The following is a 14362-nucleotide window of genomic DNA, read 5'->3' on the forward strand; positions in this document are numbered from 1 at the left end:
GAACTCTTTCTACCACAGCACTATGAGGAAGTATTACTGGCATGTGTTGATATGAACTCTTTCTACCACAGCACTATGAGGAAGTATTACTGACAAGTGTTGATATGAACTCTTTCTACCACAGCACTATGAGGGAAGTATTACTGACAAGTGTTGATATGAACTCTTTCTACCACAGCACTATGAGGAAGTGTTACTGGCATGTGTTGATATGAACTCTTTCTACCACAGCACTATGAGGGAAGTATTACTGACAAGTGTTGATATGAACTCTTTCTACCACAGCACTATGAGGAAGTATTACTGGCATGTGTTGATATGAACTCTTTCTACCACAGCACTGTGAGGAAGTATTACTGACAAGTGTTGATATGAACTCTTTCTACCACAGCACTATGAGGAAGTATTACTGGCATGTGTTGATATGAACTCTTTCTACCACAGCACTATGAGGAAGTATTACTGACAAGTGTTAATATGAACTCTTTCTACCACAGCACTATGAGGAAGTATTACTGACAAGTGTTGATATGAACTCTTTCTACCACAGCACTATGAGGAAGTATTACTGACAAGTGTTGATATGAACTCTTTCTACCACAGCACTATGAGGAAGTATTACTGACAAGTGTTAATATGAACTCTTTCTACCACAGCACTATGAGGAAGTATTACTGACAAGTGTTGATATGAACTCTTTCTACCACAGCACTATGAGGAAGTGTTACTGGCATGTGTTGATATGAACTCTTTCTACCACAGCACTATGAGGAAGTATTACTGACAAGTGTTAATATGAACTCTTTCTACCACAGCACTATGAGGGAAGTATTACTGGCATGTGTTGATATGAACTCTTTCTACCACAGCACTGTGAGGAAGTATTACTGACAAGTGTTGATATGAACTCTTTCTACCACAGCACTATGAGGAAGTATTACTGGCATGTGTTGATATGAACTCTTTCTACCACAGCACTATGAGGAAGTATTACTGGCATGTGTTGATATGAACTCTTTCTACCACAGCACTGTGAGGAAGTATTACTGGCATGTGTTGATGTGAACTCTTTCTACCACAGCACTATGAGGAAGTGTTACTGGCATGTGTTGATATGAACTCTTTCTACCACAGCACTATGAGGAAGTATTACTGACAAGTGTTAATATGAACTCTTTCTACCACAGCACTATGAGGAAGTATTACTGACAGGTGTTGATATGAACTCTTTCTACCACAGCACTATGAGGGAAGTGTTACTGGCATGTGTTGATATGAACTCTTTCTACCACAGCACTATGAGGAAGTATTACTGACAAGTGTTAATATGAACTCTTTCTACCACAGCACTATGAGGGAAGTATTACTGGCATGTGTTGATATGAACTCTTTCTACCACAGCACTGTGAGGAAGTATTACTGACAAGTGTTGATATGAACTCTTTCTACCACAGCACTATGAGGAAGTATTACTGGCATGTGTTGATATGAACTCTTTCTACCACAGCACTATGAGGAAGTATTACTGGCATGTGTTGATATGAACTCTTTCTACCACAGCACTGTGAGGAAGTATTACTGGCATGTGTTGATGTGAACTCTTTCTACCACAGCACTATGAGGAAGTGTTACTGGCATGTGTTGATATGAACTCTTTCTACCACAGCACTATGAGGAAGTATTACTGACAAGTGTTAATATGAACTCTTTCTACCACAGCACTGTGAGGAAGTATTACTGGCATGTGTTGATATGAACTCTTTCTACCACAGCACTATGAGGAAGTGTTACTGGCATGTGTTGATATGAACTCTTTCTACCACAGCACTATGAGGAAGTATTACTGACAAGTGTTAATATGAACTCTTTCTACCACAGCACTATGAGGAAGTATTACTGGCATGTGTTGATATGAACTCTTTCTACCACAGCACTGTGAGGGAAGTATTACTGACAAGTGTTGATATGAACTCTTTCTACCACAGCACTATGAGGAAGTATTACTGGCATGTGTTGATATGAACTCTTTCTACCACAGCACTATGAGGAAGTATTACTGACAAGTGTTAATATGAACTCTTTCTACCACAGCACTATGAGGAGTATTACTGACAAGTGTTGATATGAACTCTTTCTACCACAGCACTATGAGGGAAGTGTTACTGGCATGTGTTGATATGAACTCTTTCTACCACAGCACTATGAGGAAGTATTACTGACAAGTGTTAATATGAACTCTTTCTACCACAGCACTATGAGGAAGTATTACTGGCATGTGTTGATATGAACTCTTTCTACCACAGCACTGTGAGGAAGTATTACTGACAAGTGTTGATATGAACTCTTTCTACCACAGCACTATGAGGAAGTATTACTGGCATGTGTTGATATGAACTCTTTCTACCACAGCACTATGAGGAAGTATTACTGACAAGTGTTAATATGAACTCTTTCTACCACAGCACTATGAGGAAGTATTACTGACAAGTGTTGATATGAACTCTTTCTACCACAGCACTATGAGGAAGTATTACTGACAAGTGTTGATATGAACTCTTTCTACCACAGCACTATGAGGAAGTATTACTGACAAGTGTTAATATGAACTCTTTCTACCACAGCACTATGAGGAAGTATTACTGACAAGTGTTGATATGAACTCTTTCTACCACAGCACTATGAGGAAGTGTTACTGGCATGTGTTGATATGAACTCTTTCTACCACAGCACTATGAGGAAGTATTACTGACAAGTGTTAATATGAACTCTTTCTACCACAGCACTATGAGGAAGTATTACTGGCATGTGTTGATATGAACTCTTTCTACCACAGCACTGTGAGGAAGTATTACTGACAAGTGTTGATATGAACTCTTTCTACCACAGCACTATGAGGAAGTATTACTGGCATGTGTTGATATGAACTCTTTCTACCACAGCACTATGAGGAAGTATTACTGGCATGTGTTGATATGAACTCTTTCTACCACAGCACTGTGAGGAAGTATTACTGGCATGTGTTGATGTGAACTCTTTCTACCACAGCACTATGAGGAAGTGTTACTGGCATGTGTTGATATGAACTCTTTCTACCACAGCACTATGAGGAAGTATTACTGACAAGTGTTAATATGAACTCTTTCTACCACAGCACTATGAGGAAGTATTACTGACAAGTGTTGATATGAACTCTTTCTACCACAGCACTATGAGGAAGTGTTACTGGCATGTGTTGATATGAACTCTTTCTACCACAGCACTATGAGAAAGTATTACTGACAAGTGTTAATATGAACTCTTTCTACCACAGCACTATGAGGAAGTATTACTGGCATGTGTTGATATGAACTCTTTCTACCACAGCACTGTGAGGAAGTATTACTGACAAGTGTTGATATGAACTCTTTCTACCACAGCACTATGAGGAAGTATTACTGGCATGTGTTGATATGAACTCTTTCTACCACAGCACTATGAGGGAAGTATTACTGGCATGTGTTGATATGAACTCTTTCTACCACAGCACTGTGAGGAAGTATTACTGGCATGTGTTGATGTGAACTCTTTCTACCACAGCACTATGAGGAAGTGTTACTGGCATGTGTTGATATGAACTCTTTCTACCACAGCACTATGAGGAAGTATTACTGACAAGTGTTAATATGAACTCTTTCTACCACAGCACTGTGAGGAAGTATTACTGGCATTTGTTGATATGAACTCTTTCTACCACAGCACTATGAGGAAGTGTTACTGGCATGTGTTGATATGAACTCTTTCTACCACAGCACTATGAGGAAGTATTACTGACAAGTGTTAATATGAACTCTTTCTACCACAGCACTATGAGGAAGTATTACTGACAAGTGTTAATATGAACTCTTTCTACCACAGCACTATGAGGAAGTATTACTGGCATGTGTTGATATGAACTCTTTCTACCACAGCACTGTGAGGAAGTATTACTGACAAGTGTTGATATGAACTCTTTCTACCACAGTACTATGAGGAAGTATTACTGGCATGTGTTGATATGAACTCTTTCTACCACAGCACTATGAGGAAGTATTACTGGCATGTGTTGATATGAACTCTTTCTACCACAGCACTGTGAGGAAGTATTACTGGCATGTGTTGATATGAACTCTTTCTACCACAGCACTATGAGGAAGTGTTACTGGCATGTGTTGATATGAACTCTTTCTACCACAGCACTATGAGGAAGTATTACTGACAAGTGTTGATATGAACTCTTTCTACCACAGCACTATGAGGAAGTATTACTGACAAGTGTTGATATGAACTCTTTCTACCACAGCACTATGAGGAAGTATTACTGACAAGTGTTGATATGAACTCTTTCTACCACAGCACTATGAGGAAGTATTACTGACAAGTGTTGATATGAACTCTTTCTACCACAGCACTATGAGGAAGTATTACTGACAAGTGTTAATATGAACTCTTTCTACCACAGCACTATGAGGAAGTATTACTGACAAGTGTTGATATGAACTCTTTCTACCACAGCACTATGAGGAAGTATTACTGACAAGTGTTGATATGAACTCTTTCTACCACAGCACTATGAGGAAGTATTACTGACAAGTGTTGATATGAACTCTTTCTACCACAGCACTATGAGGAAGTATTACTGACAAGTGTTAATATGAACTCTTTCTACCACAGCACTATGAGGAAGTATTACTGACAAGTGTTGATATGAACTCTTTCTACCACAGCACTATGAGGAAGTGTTACTGGCATGTGTTGATATGAACTCTTTCTACCACAGCACTATGAGGAAGTATTACTGACAAGTGTTAATATGAACTCTTTCTACCACAGCACTATGAGGAAGTATTACTGGCATGTGTTGATATGAACTCTTTCTACCACAGCACTGTGAGGAAGTATTACTGACAAGTGTTGATATGAACTCTTTCTACCACAGCACTTTGAGGAAGTATTACTGGCATGTGTTGATATGAACTCTTTCTACCACAGCACTGTGAGGAAGTATTACTGGCATGTGTTGATATGAACTCTTTCTACCACAGCACTGTGAGGAAGTATTACTGGCATGTGTTGATATGAACTCTTTCTACCACAGCACTATGAGGAAGTGTTACTGGCATGTGTTGATATGAACTCTTTCTACCACAGCACTATGAGGAAGTATTACTGGCATGTGTTGATATGAACTCTTTCTACCACAGCACTATGAGGAAGTATTACTGGCATGTGTTGATATGAACTCTTTCTACCACAGCACTATGAGGAAGTATTACTGACATGTGTTGATATGAACTCTTTTTACCATGGCACTATGAGGAAGTATTACTGGCATGTGTTGATATGAACTCTTTCTACCACAGCACTGTGAGGAAGTATTACTGACATGTGTTGATATGAACTCTTTCTACCACAGCACTATGAGGAAGTATTACTGACATGTGTTGATATGAACTCTTTCTACCACAGCACTATGAGGAAGTATTACTGACATGTGTTGATATGAACTCTTTTTACCATGGCACTATGAGGAAGTATTACTGGCATGTGTTGATATGAACTCTTTCTACCACAGCACTGTGAGGAAGTATTACTGACATGTGTTGATATGAACTCTTTCTACCACAGCACTATGAGGAAGTATTACTGACATGTGTTGATATGAACTCTTTCTACCATGGCACTATGAGGAAGTATTGATGTGAACTTCTGTCACTATGTGTAAAGGTTGATGAGTTTGTTATTATGAAATCTTTAAATTTTTTTAAAATTCATAAAAAACAGTGCAGTAGGTGTTAAAGGAAGGGTATATTTCTTAAAAGGAATAAAATTTAACAGTGTAATAGATATATATTGTCTGTGTGAGAAATTAATTAATGTTAATATGTTGTATATACTTCAGTCTGTTAAGAAGACGGGACGACTTCTCATTGCTCATGAGGCTCCTCTCACTTCTGGATTTGGTGCAGAAATTGCTGCTGCTATTCAGGTACATAGAGAATTGGTTTATTCTACAAGATGTAATCAATAGACAAATAGATTAATAAATCAAAAGGATAGAAATTTTGTTTAAAAATTTAACATTTGTCAGAAAGAATCAATTTACAAAATATTTAAAAGCAGGAACATCACATGGAAGTGGAGCTTCTGTATAAAGATATGTATATTATAGATTATAGGAAAGCTGGAGTTCGTAAGTCAACAGGTTTATCTGTTTGTATAAATAAAAGTGTGGGAATAATTTGTCTTATTTCCTTTCCTTACAACAGAGTTAAGAGTTGAATTCAGATGTGACTGGCAGTTTACCAAGGAATGGGCTCTATGGCTTTAAAAAGCTGGCTGGAATATGAAAAAGTTGCTTATAATTTCTAGTATCAATATACTTCTTTGATCAGGAACTCAGAACATAATACTTTGATTTGTTGGATGAGACATACACACAATGAAGTTATTAATTTAAAACAGTAAGACAAAATGTATGATGGGGTTTCAGCCCACTTAAAAATGGGTTCGTGATGCCTGTATCTAAAACAACTTGGAAGGTATCCCAGAATCAACGTTAAGATGGAAACGGAGTAATTGTTTTTAATGCTGACGTCACAGGTTTTAAAAATAAAACCGTGTTTTTCTGTTTAGCTTCAGAAATTATTGCAACATAGGAAGAAATGATTTTGAAAAACAAAATACCTCTGAACGACTAATTTGTAACATCGTTAATATGGATTTTTCCAGTAAATATAATTATGTTATAATTAGGAAATTTCAAGTGAATGAGTAGAGAAAGTTTAAAGAAAATCTGTCTAATGTTTATTAGTTTAATGTGGCTGCCAAGAACAAAACCTGAACAAGTGACAACTGATTTGTTGTCAGCTTTCTGCTGTGATTTGGATTTAATGTTTTTCTCAAAAGATTTGGCAGAATGTCAGAAAAGTTCTGAATTTTTAAATTAAAACTATTTGATTATTAAAGTTTTTTATGTGATTGATTACTTAATTCATATTCATAATAAGTAAAATTATTTGCACCTTTTATTACAACATGTAACACTCTGAAAATGTTAGCATGAGAGACCTTGATATTGTAGTGCATCCATTGTTTTTAATTTTAATTTTATGTTTTGGTTAAACTGTTAGGTGTTTTTGACTTATACCCATGTAAGTTGCATAAAATTTAGCTACAAATATTTGTCTCATAAACTAATTTCTTTTTTTAACAGAATGATTGTTTCCTGCATTTAGAAGCACCTATTCAGAGAGTGACGGGCTATGATACCCCATTTCCTCATATCTTTGAACCTTTTTATATCCCAGATAAATGGAGATGCCTAGAAGCTGTAAAGAAGCTTATTAACTACTGAACTGTTTTGTTTCTATTGGAAGACTTTGATAGTCCGTGTAAAGTTAATTAGTTGGTTCCCAGGTTCATAAGCGGTGGTTTTGTAATGTGCTGATGAAAATGTTTTCCTTCCTTTTCCAGTTAGTGACAAGAAGAATATATGCTGACCAGATAGAACTCTGCATTTAAAACAACAAAAGTTTGTTCTTTAGTGGTCCATGAATGTGTCAGTTTTCAGATGACCCTATTAAACAGTTTCTTAGTAACTCACAAGCGAAACATTTTAAAAAGTTTTGTCTTCAAATAATTTTTAAAGGTTTTTAAAACATTTTTTTTACCCGAGTTGTAGAATCAACAACTACATTAACAATAGAATATTGTTTAAATTCAAAAACTAAACTTAAGTATTTTTTCAAAGTTAATCAAGTTAGATACATGAAAACACATCTGTTGCTTTATAATGTATTTACTGATTGCTCAGAGTTGTGTATAGTTGTATAACACACCTAATGTAAATCATTGTGACTTTAAGAAAGGTAAATTATATGTAAAGATTTATTTTTGAAATACTTTGCTTATAATTTTGTTCCCAAGAGTTTAGTTGGTGTCTGAATATTTGCCCAGTATCCTTTGTTTAGTTTTTTTGAAATCACATACACTAAAAATTTTCTTTGTATTAGTTGCATTAGAGTCTTTCATTAAACAGTTATTAGCCTTATAAATGTGTGTAAAGTGGTTTGAGGATTGTGTTATAATCAGTAAGAAACATAAAAAGAAATAAAAATTTGTTAAAATGTCAAATGTTAAGTTTTTTTTGTTTTATCTTGTACATGTTATGTAAATGTCAAATGTTACGTTTTTGTGTTTTGTCTTGTACATGTTATGTAAATGTTAAGTTTTTGTTTTGTCTTGTAATTGTTATGTAAATTTCAATTGTTAGGTTTTTTCTTGTAAATGTTATGTAAATTTCAAATGTTAAGTTTTTGTTTTGCTTTGTACATGTTATGTAAATTTCAAATGTCAAGTTTTTGTGTTTTATCTTGTACATGTTATGTAAATGTCAAATGTTAAGTTTTTGTGTTTTGTCTTGTACATGTTATGTAAATGTCAAATGTTAAGTTTTTGTGTTTTGTCGTGTACATGTTATATAAACGTTAAGTTTTTGTTTTGTTTTGTAAATGTTATGTAAATGTCAAATGTTAAGTTTTTGTGTTTTATCTTGTACATGTTATGTAAATGTCAAATGTTAAGTTTTGTGGTTTTATCGGTGTACATGTTATGTAAATGTCAAATGTTAAGTTTTTGTGTTTTGTCGTGTACATGTTATGTAAATGTTAAGTTTTTGTGTTTTATCTTGTACATGTTATATGAAGCTAATGGTTAAAATTCCACATAGATGTGGTAAAAGTTTAAATTGGAAAGCTAGGAGTTTAATAGTTACATGACGGGTATAAGTTAACCCTTAAAATAAAAAACTTGCTACGGGTGGAGTAAAGTTTCTAGAGTTTAAATTATAACATGGAACTTTTGGCAGTTAACCATTAGATCTAATTGTTGATGTGGACCTCAAATATATAAAATGAGCGTATAGAGTTAATAGTTGAAAGTTGATATGGGGAATTATGATTTCAATATATGCAGGTTTTGTGGTTGAAACTTAGCATGGGGAATTTGGTGTTCTTGTAAGCTTTCCGATTAAACATATACCAGTTAAGTAGGTTTTTAACGTAGCATGAACTTGAAGACTTAGTAATATAATGACCTGATTGTATTTAACTATAAATTAGCACAAATACTGGATATGGTTGCTGGTGTTAATTCTTGAAGTAAATACAGAAATGTAGGATTTACAAATTTAACTAAATCAACTAATTTATGTAAGAATTTAAAATTATTTTATGATTTTGATATTAGTTTGTTAGGGCACTGAGGTTCATTGAAATAAGAAAATAAAGCTTATTTCTAGTTATTTCTGTAGGTCACGTGTACGAATTTTGAACAACTTACATAATTACAATCACAGTTTGACATGTTGGTTTTTGAAAGTTAGCTAATTACATTCCGGATCAAAGTTATGTGACATGGAATGCGGATATTAATACAAATTAATCTCCTCGTGTAATAAAAAAAAACGGAACTCGAACATATAATTAAATGTATACTCAAGTATGTATGTTTGATTTTTTGAAATCTAAAATGTTTTACACTCAAATATAATTTTTTTACAATGTTGAAATGACAAGTTTCTCTCACTCGGTGGCGTATCCACAATTCTTAAAAACAACTGAAAACGTGAAGTATTTTAAATAACTGTCCAAGGTGACCTGGGACTTGTTGCGTTGTTCGTTTCTTTTTTAGTATCACTCGATTTTATATGCTAACTAATAATCTAACTGAAGATAATTTAAACACCTGATAAGTAATACGTATACAATATATAAAACATCTGGGACAATTTCAATAGTGACGTAAGGGACAGTTTTCGTTATTTAAGTGCATACCGAAACATGTCAAATCAGTATAAAATCTTATGCTAATTCTCCATAATGAATAAAAATAACGTGTTTTAAAACTTTCATGACGAAAGATATTTAGTAGTTAGCAGGTCCTATGGCCAAAGTTTTATGGTTCCTGTCCCTTTGCCTCATTTTGAGTTGTAGGTGCGTGTAAAGAGCAACAAACAAAGCCAAACAAGAGGTGACAATGGGCGGTGTTGATTAGCTGCTCTCTCTGTATTCTGCCAGCTAAAGTTGGGGACGAACATACGTAGCTAGCCATTGTGTAGTTTTGTGCAAGTGTTCGAAAAGAAAAGCTATTTCAGCATAAAGTGGCACAGTACCTATTACAGAGAAGGTGCATTTCCGTAACGTTCATTGTAGCCTAAAATAAAATTCATAATAACAGCAAACATATTGGTCGCCTCTATTTTCTTTTGATAAAATTCTCTGTTATTAAAACGTGAAACCCAGAGCTGTTCCGTTCCAAAACCACTTCATTGGTTATATTTTTAAATCCTATACTATCAATGCGGTCCTTGGCATAGATGAACTAGCCAAACTTGTTTGTGGTGTAAACAGTTTTAGTGATTTTTCTTTAATTATTTAATTTTGCGAATTGTTGTTATTGGGTTATGTAAGTTTCGAATTAAAATTAGGACTGAATAAGTGCTGAGCTAATTCTGTTTTACTAACTGACGAAATTCTCAATTCGCGATCTGCTGGTTGCGGGCTCGAATCTCGTCACTGAGTATGCTCGCTCTTTAAGCCGTGAAAGTTGCATAACGTGACGATCATTCTAACAATTCGGCGATGAAGAGCGGCCTAAAAGTTTGGAGAAGGTGGTGTTGACCAGCAACCTTCCATTTGGTTTATTACTTCTATATTAGAGAGAGTTAGCGCATATAGCCTGCGAGGAGATTTGAGCAAAATTCAACTAATAAACAAGCAAGTGAATTATTGACCGTGCATATATGTATAAACATTAAGAATGTATGAATGAGGTATCGTATTAATTCAGTTTCAGATTTGATAAATACATCGGTGAGTAAAGTAGCCAATCCGTCAGATTTGATAAATACATCAGTGAGTAAAGTAGCCAATCCGTATATAACAGTCCCCAGGTAAGACAGAGGTAAGTCTTCAGAACTACGACGCAAAGACCAGGGATTCGATTCCTCTTTGTGGACATAGCAGATATCCCCAAGTGGTTTTGCTATGATAAAACATAATACATACTCAGTGGTAAACAATATCATTTCAGAATTGCGATACATCGTGATTTTGGTAAATATTTGATAAAATTAATTTTTAGTTATATAATAATACCAGAAATTATTCATATCTTAAAGATTTTGCCTGCCCACCAGTGACAGCAGTATGTCATCGGACTCATACCGCTAAAAAACGGGTTTCGATACCCATGGTGAGCAGAGCACGGATAGCTCATTGTGTAGCTTTATGCTTATTAATAAACAAACAAAAAAACTAAATATTTTCAATAATTCGTGTTTGAAACACACAGACTTTTTCTTTACATTCATTGTTTAATTATTTTCAAACTTATATCTTGTTATGTTTAACTCTTGATTTTCACCATCAGTTTTTGTCATATTTGGATACCAAACAATAGAATTACACTGTTATAATTTACTTGAACGTGCGTTAAGACAAAGGTTTCACAGTTCAATAAAACGAACGTGCCACTCTTGATTGTTATCGGTGTTTTCTTAGTTTCTAAAGACATTGACAAGAAATTAATACTCTCTAAAACTGAGTTGAATGTGTCTTTGAAACTTAAACTACTCGTGGGCCAAAGTTGTTGAACATAGATATGTTTTACACGGCAGTTTCTTGGTGCAAAACTGGCATTAAGCAAAGGATAAAATACCATTCTAAACTTACAATTATATAGTATGTATTGTGACGAATATGTGCATATAACAAAAACACTTAAATGATAATTGCAATTTGTAATATTTTAGAAGTGATAAATGACAAACTCTTGTTAAAATACTGTCAAGCGTTCTTCTCAGTTTAATTTTACCCTAAAATAATTGCCCTTGATGTGATGTGAAATACAAATTATTTTTTCATTCAGCTTACGCTAATAAATGAACATAAGATGAAAGATATTTATATCCTTAAAGGCTAAATTTCACTTTAACGTGGATTATGATCGCCATAACAAGCATGGGCAGCTTAACCATGCCTACAACCAATGTGTTGATAAGGTCTTAAAATATTCTCGGACATTTCGTCGAAAGAAGTGTTTCCAAACCCTATTTATTGTCTGGAGAAATACGCTCGGAGGGATTGTATGTGGTATGTAACCACGCCACTCCATTTTTCAAGAAATGTGTCGATCACTTTGATATATTAGGCTGAAAGCAAGGCCAATTACACGAACATATAGTATCACAAGGGTGGGTTTTGACCTCTATAATGTCTGATACTAATGGTACTGTTGTATAGAAAATGTGCCTTCTATCACTTTATTTAAAGTGCAAGTTAACTTTTTAAGCGCACAGAAAATGAGGGTTCGCTGAATGGCAGTTAATCGATTTTTTTTTTTTTTTTTTGCAGGGAACATTGTATGCAGTGGTAGCACCTACAAATAGCTATCTTTTCTGTCTCGCAAATAAGATAAGGACAAGGATACATACCTAGAAGAGGAGGCGCATTTTGTGTTCAAGCCTGGATTTGTTAATATTATTTTATGTATATATACAAGTTGAAATACCTGTCACCTGACAAGGAATGTTTACACTGAATTAAAACAATGTAAATTGAACAGCAATCTTATATTTCAAAGTAATAACTTGAACATAAACTTTATCTAAAAATTTTAAAATTATAATAAAGTTTCTTCATAAACAACATTTGCAGTCTGCTTTCTGTGTACCAACAAATAAATATTTTGAGGTGATCTCACCGTTGGGAACCCTACCTCTCAATAGACATTATAAAAGCGTGATTGTTTAAGAAACAACCCAGCAACATTCATGTTTTGATTTTAAAGTTCTTTACAATATTCAACATAGTCTAAAGCGTCAACTTGCGAAGATAGTTTGCGATTGACTCAATATACTGGGAGTAACTAACCATCATGTTTTACAAAATATAAATAGGGTTACTTTTAATTTTGACCCCATTAGGACATTCCACATAGCTAATAGTGTTTACACACAATTTTCAATTGAGATTGGTCCAATAAGCTGGGAGTAGTTAGGGTGCAAACGAACACACTTTTCGTCTTTATAATATATATAGATGTGCACGTATATAAAGTCCGGTTTGCCTCCGTTACAGAGAATTAAAAAACATCTTTTAACTTAATCTTTTGGTCAACTGTTGTTTGACTAGAGTAGTTTTAATTAGCTCTGATAAACTTTTCGTGTTGTAATTTAATTTCGAAGTTTGTTAGCTGTGTTTAAATTTCAACTTTATGTCGGTGTATCTTTCATTATAGGCTTATTTCAACGGTAACGTAACTTTATTTTAATGTTACTAGAGGCTATTTTCAGCAAACATTAAGTAGTCTAACTTACAGGGAAGAGGCACATTGAACTAATAGTAGCATTACACTAACAATTACACGTACCACACCACTAGACACTTGTTATCGTTTTGGTATTGTATTATATTGTGTACTTTTACTTCTATCGATGTCGAGGTTTTTTCCTAAATGACCTCAAACGTAGACTGGAGAGATAATTATGCTCTATATGTGTAATTCAGTATTCTCCGAAACGCCAGTTAGCGAACCTATCTAAATACTTTGAACCATAACTCTTCTGCCATAACATCATATCGTCTTCCTCATTGCTTATTCTTCCAATAGCTTACCACCACTGATATATGGCCACGTTTCTCTAGAAAAATGAAGATCGAATTGTTTATAGATTTTCTCTAACTCTGTTGGCAGCACGCGACTCATCGTTAAGTAAGGCATTCAGTCTACATGTTGTTATTCCACAGATCATGTGGTCCGGCATGCCCAGGTGAGTTATGGTGTTCGACTCGTAATCAGGGGGTCGAGGGTTCGAATCCTCGTCGCACCAAACATGCTCGCCCTTTCAGTCGTGGGGGCGTTATAATGTGGTGACCAATCCCATTATTCGTTGGTAAAAGAGTAGCCCAAGAGTTGGCGGTGGTGGTGATGACTAGCTGCCTTCCATCTAGTCTTACACTGCTAAATTAGGGACGGCTAGCACAGATACGAGTAGCCCTCGAGTAGCTTTGTGCGAAAATTGAAAACAAACAAACAAACAATCATCACCACCATACATTTAAAAAAAATTGAAAAAATGTGACAAAAAATCATGGTTTATTAAGTTTTTCATCAGCAAAATGTATGAGGACACAACAACACAAATAAATACTAAACTGTAGTTTTGATTGGAAGTAAAGCACAAAGCTACACAATGGCTGTCTGTGCTCTGCCCACCATGTGTATTAAAATTCGATTTCTAGCATTGTAAGTGTGAAGTTGTGACACTGTGTAGATTTGTACA

The 14362-nt window shown here is 34.8% G+C and overlaps 1 protein-coding gene across 2 annotated transcripts in view; it reads left to right on the plus strand.

Annotated features, from left to right (window-relative positions):
* Positions 1-8151, plus strand: part of LOC143223562 (2-oxoisovalerate dehydrogenase subunit beta, mitochondrial-like) — a 28981-nt gene extending 20830 nt beyond the window's left edge. For both annotated transcript variants that reach the window (XM_076451664.1, XM_076451665.1), the window contains exons 8-9: positions 5918-6004; positions 7232-8151. In XM_076451664.1, the coding sequence (XP_076307779.1) occupies positions 5918-6004; positions 7232-7372 (228 nt within the window). In that variant the 3' untranslated portion in view covers positions 7373-8151. The remainder of the gene's footprint in view (positions 1-5917; positions 6005-7231) is intronic.
* The last annotated feature ends 6211 nt before the right edge of the window (positions 8152-14362 follow it).

Source organism: Tachypleus tridentatus, chromosome 8, assembly GCF_004210375.1.
Source record: "Tachypleus tridentatus isolate NWPU-2018 chromosome 8, ASM421037v1, whole genome shotgun sequence".
NCBI lineage: Eukaryota > Metazoa > Arthropoda > Merostomata > Xiphosura > Limulidae > Tachypleus > Tachypleus tridentatus.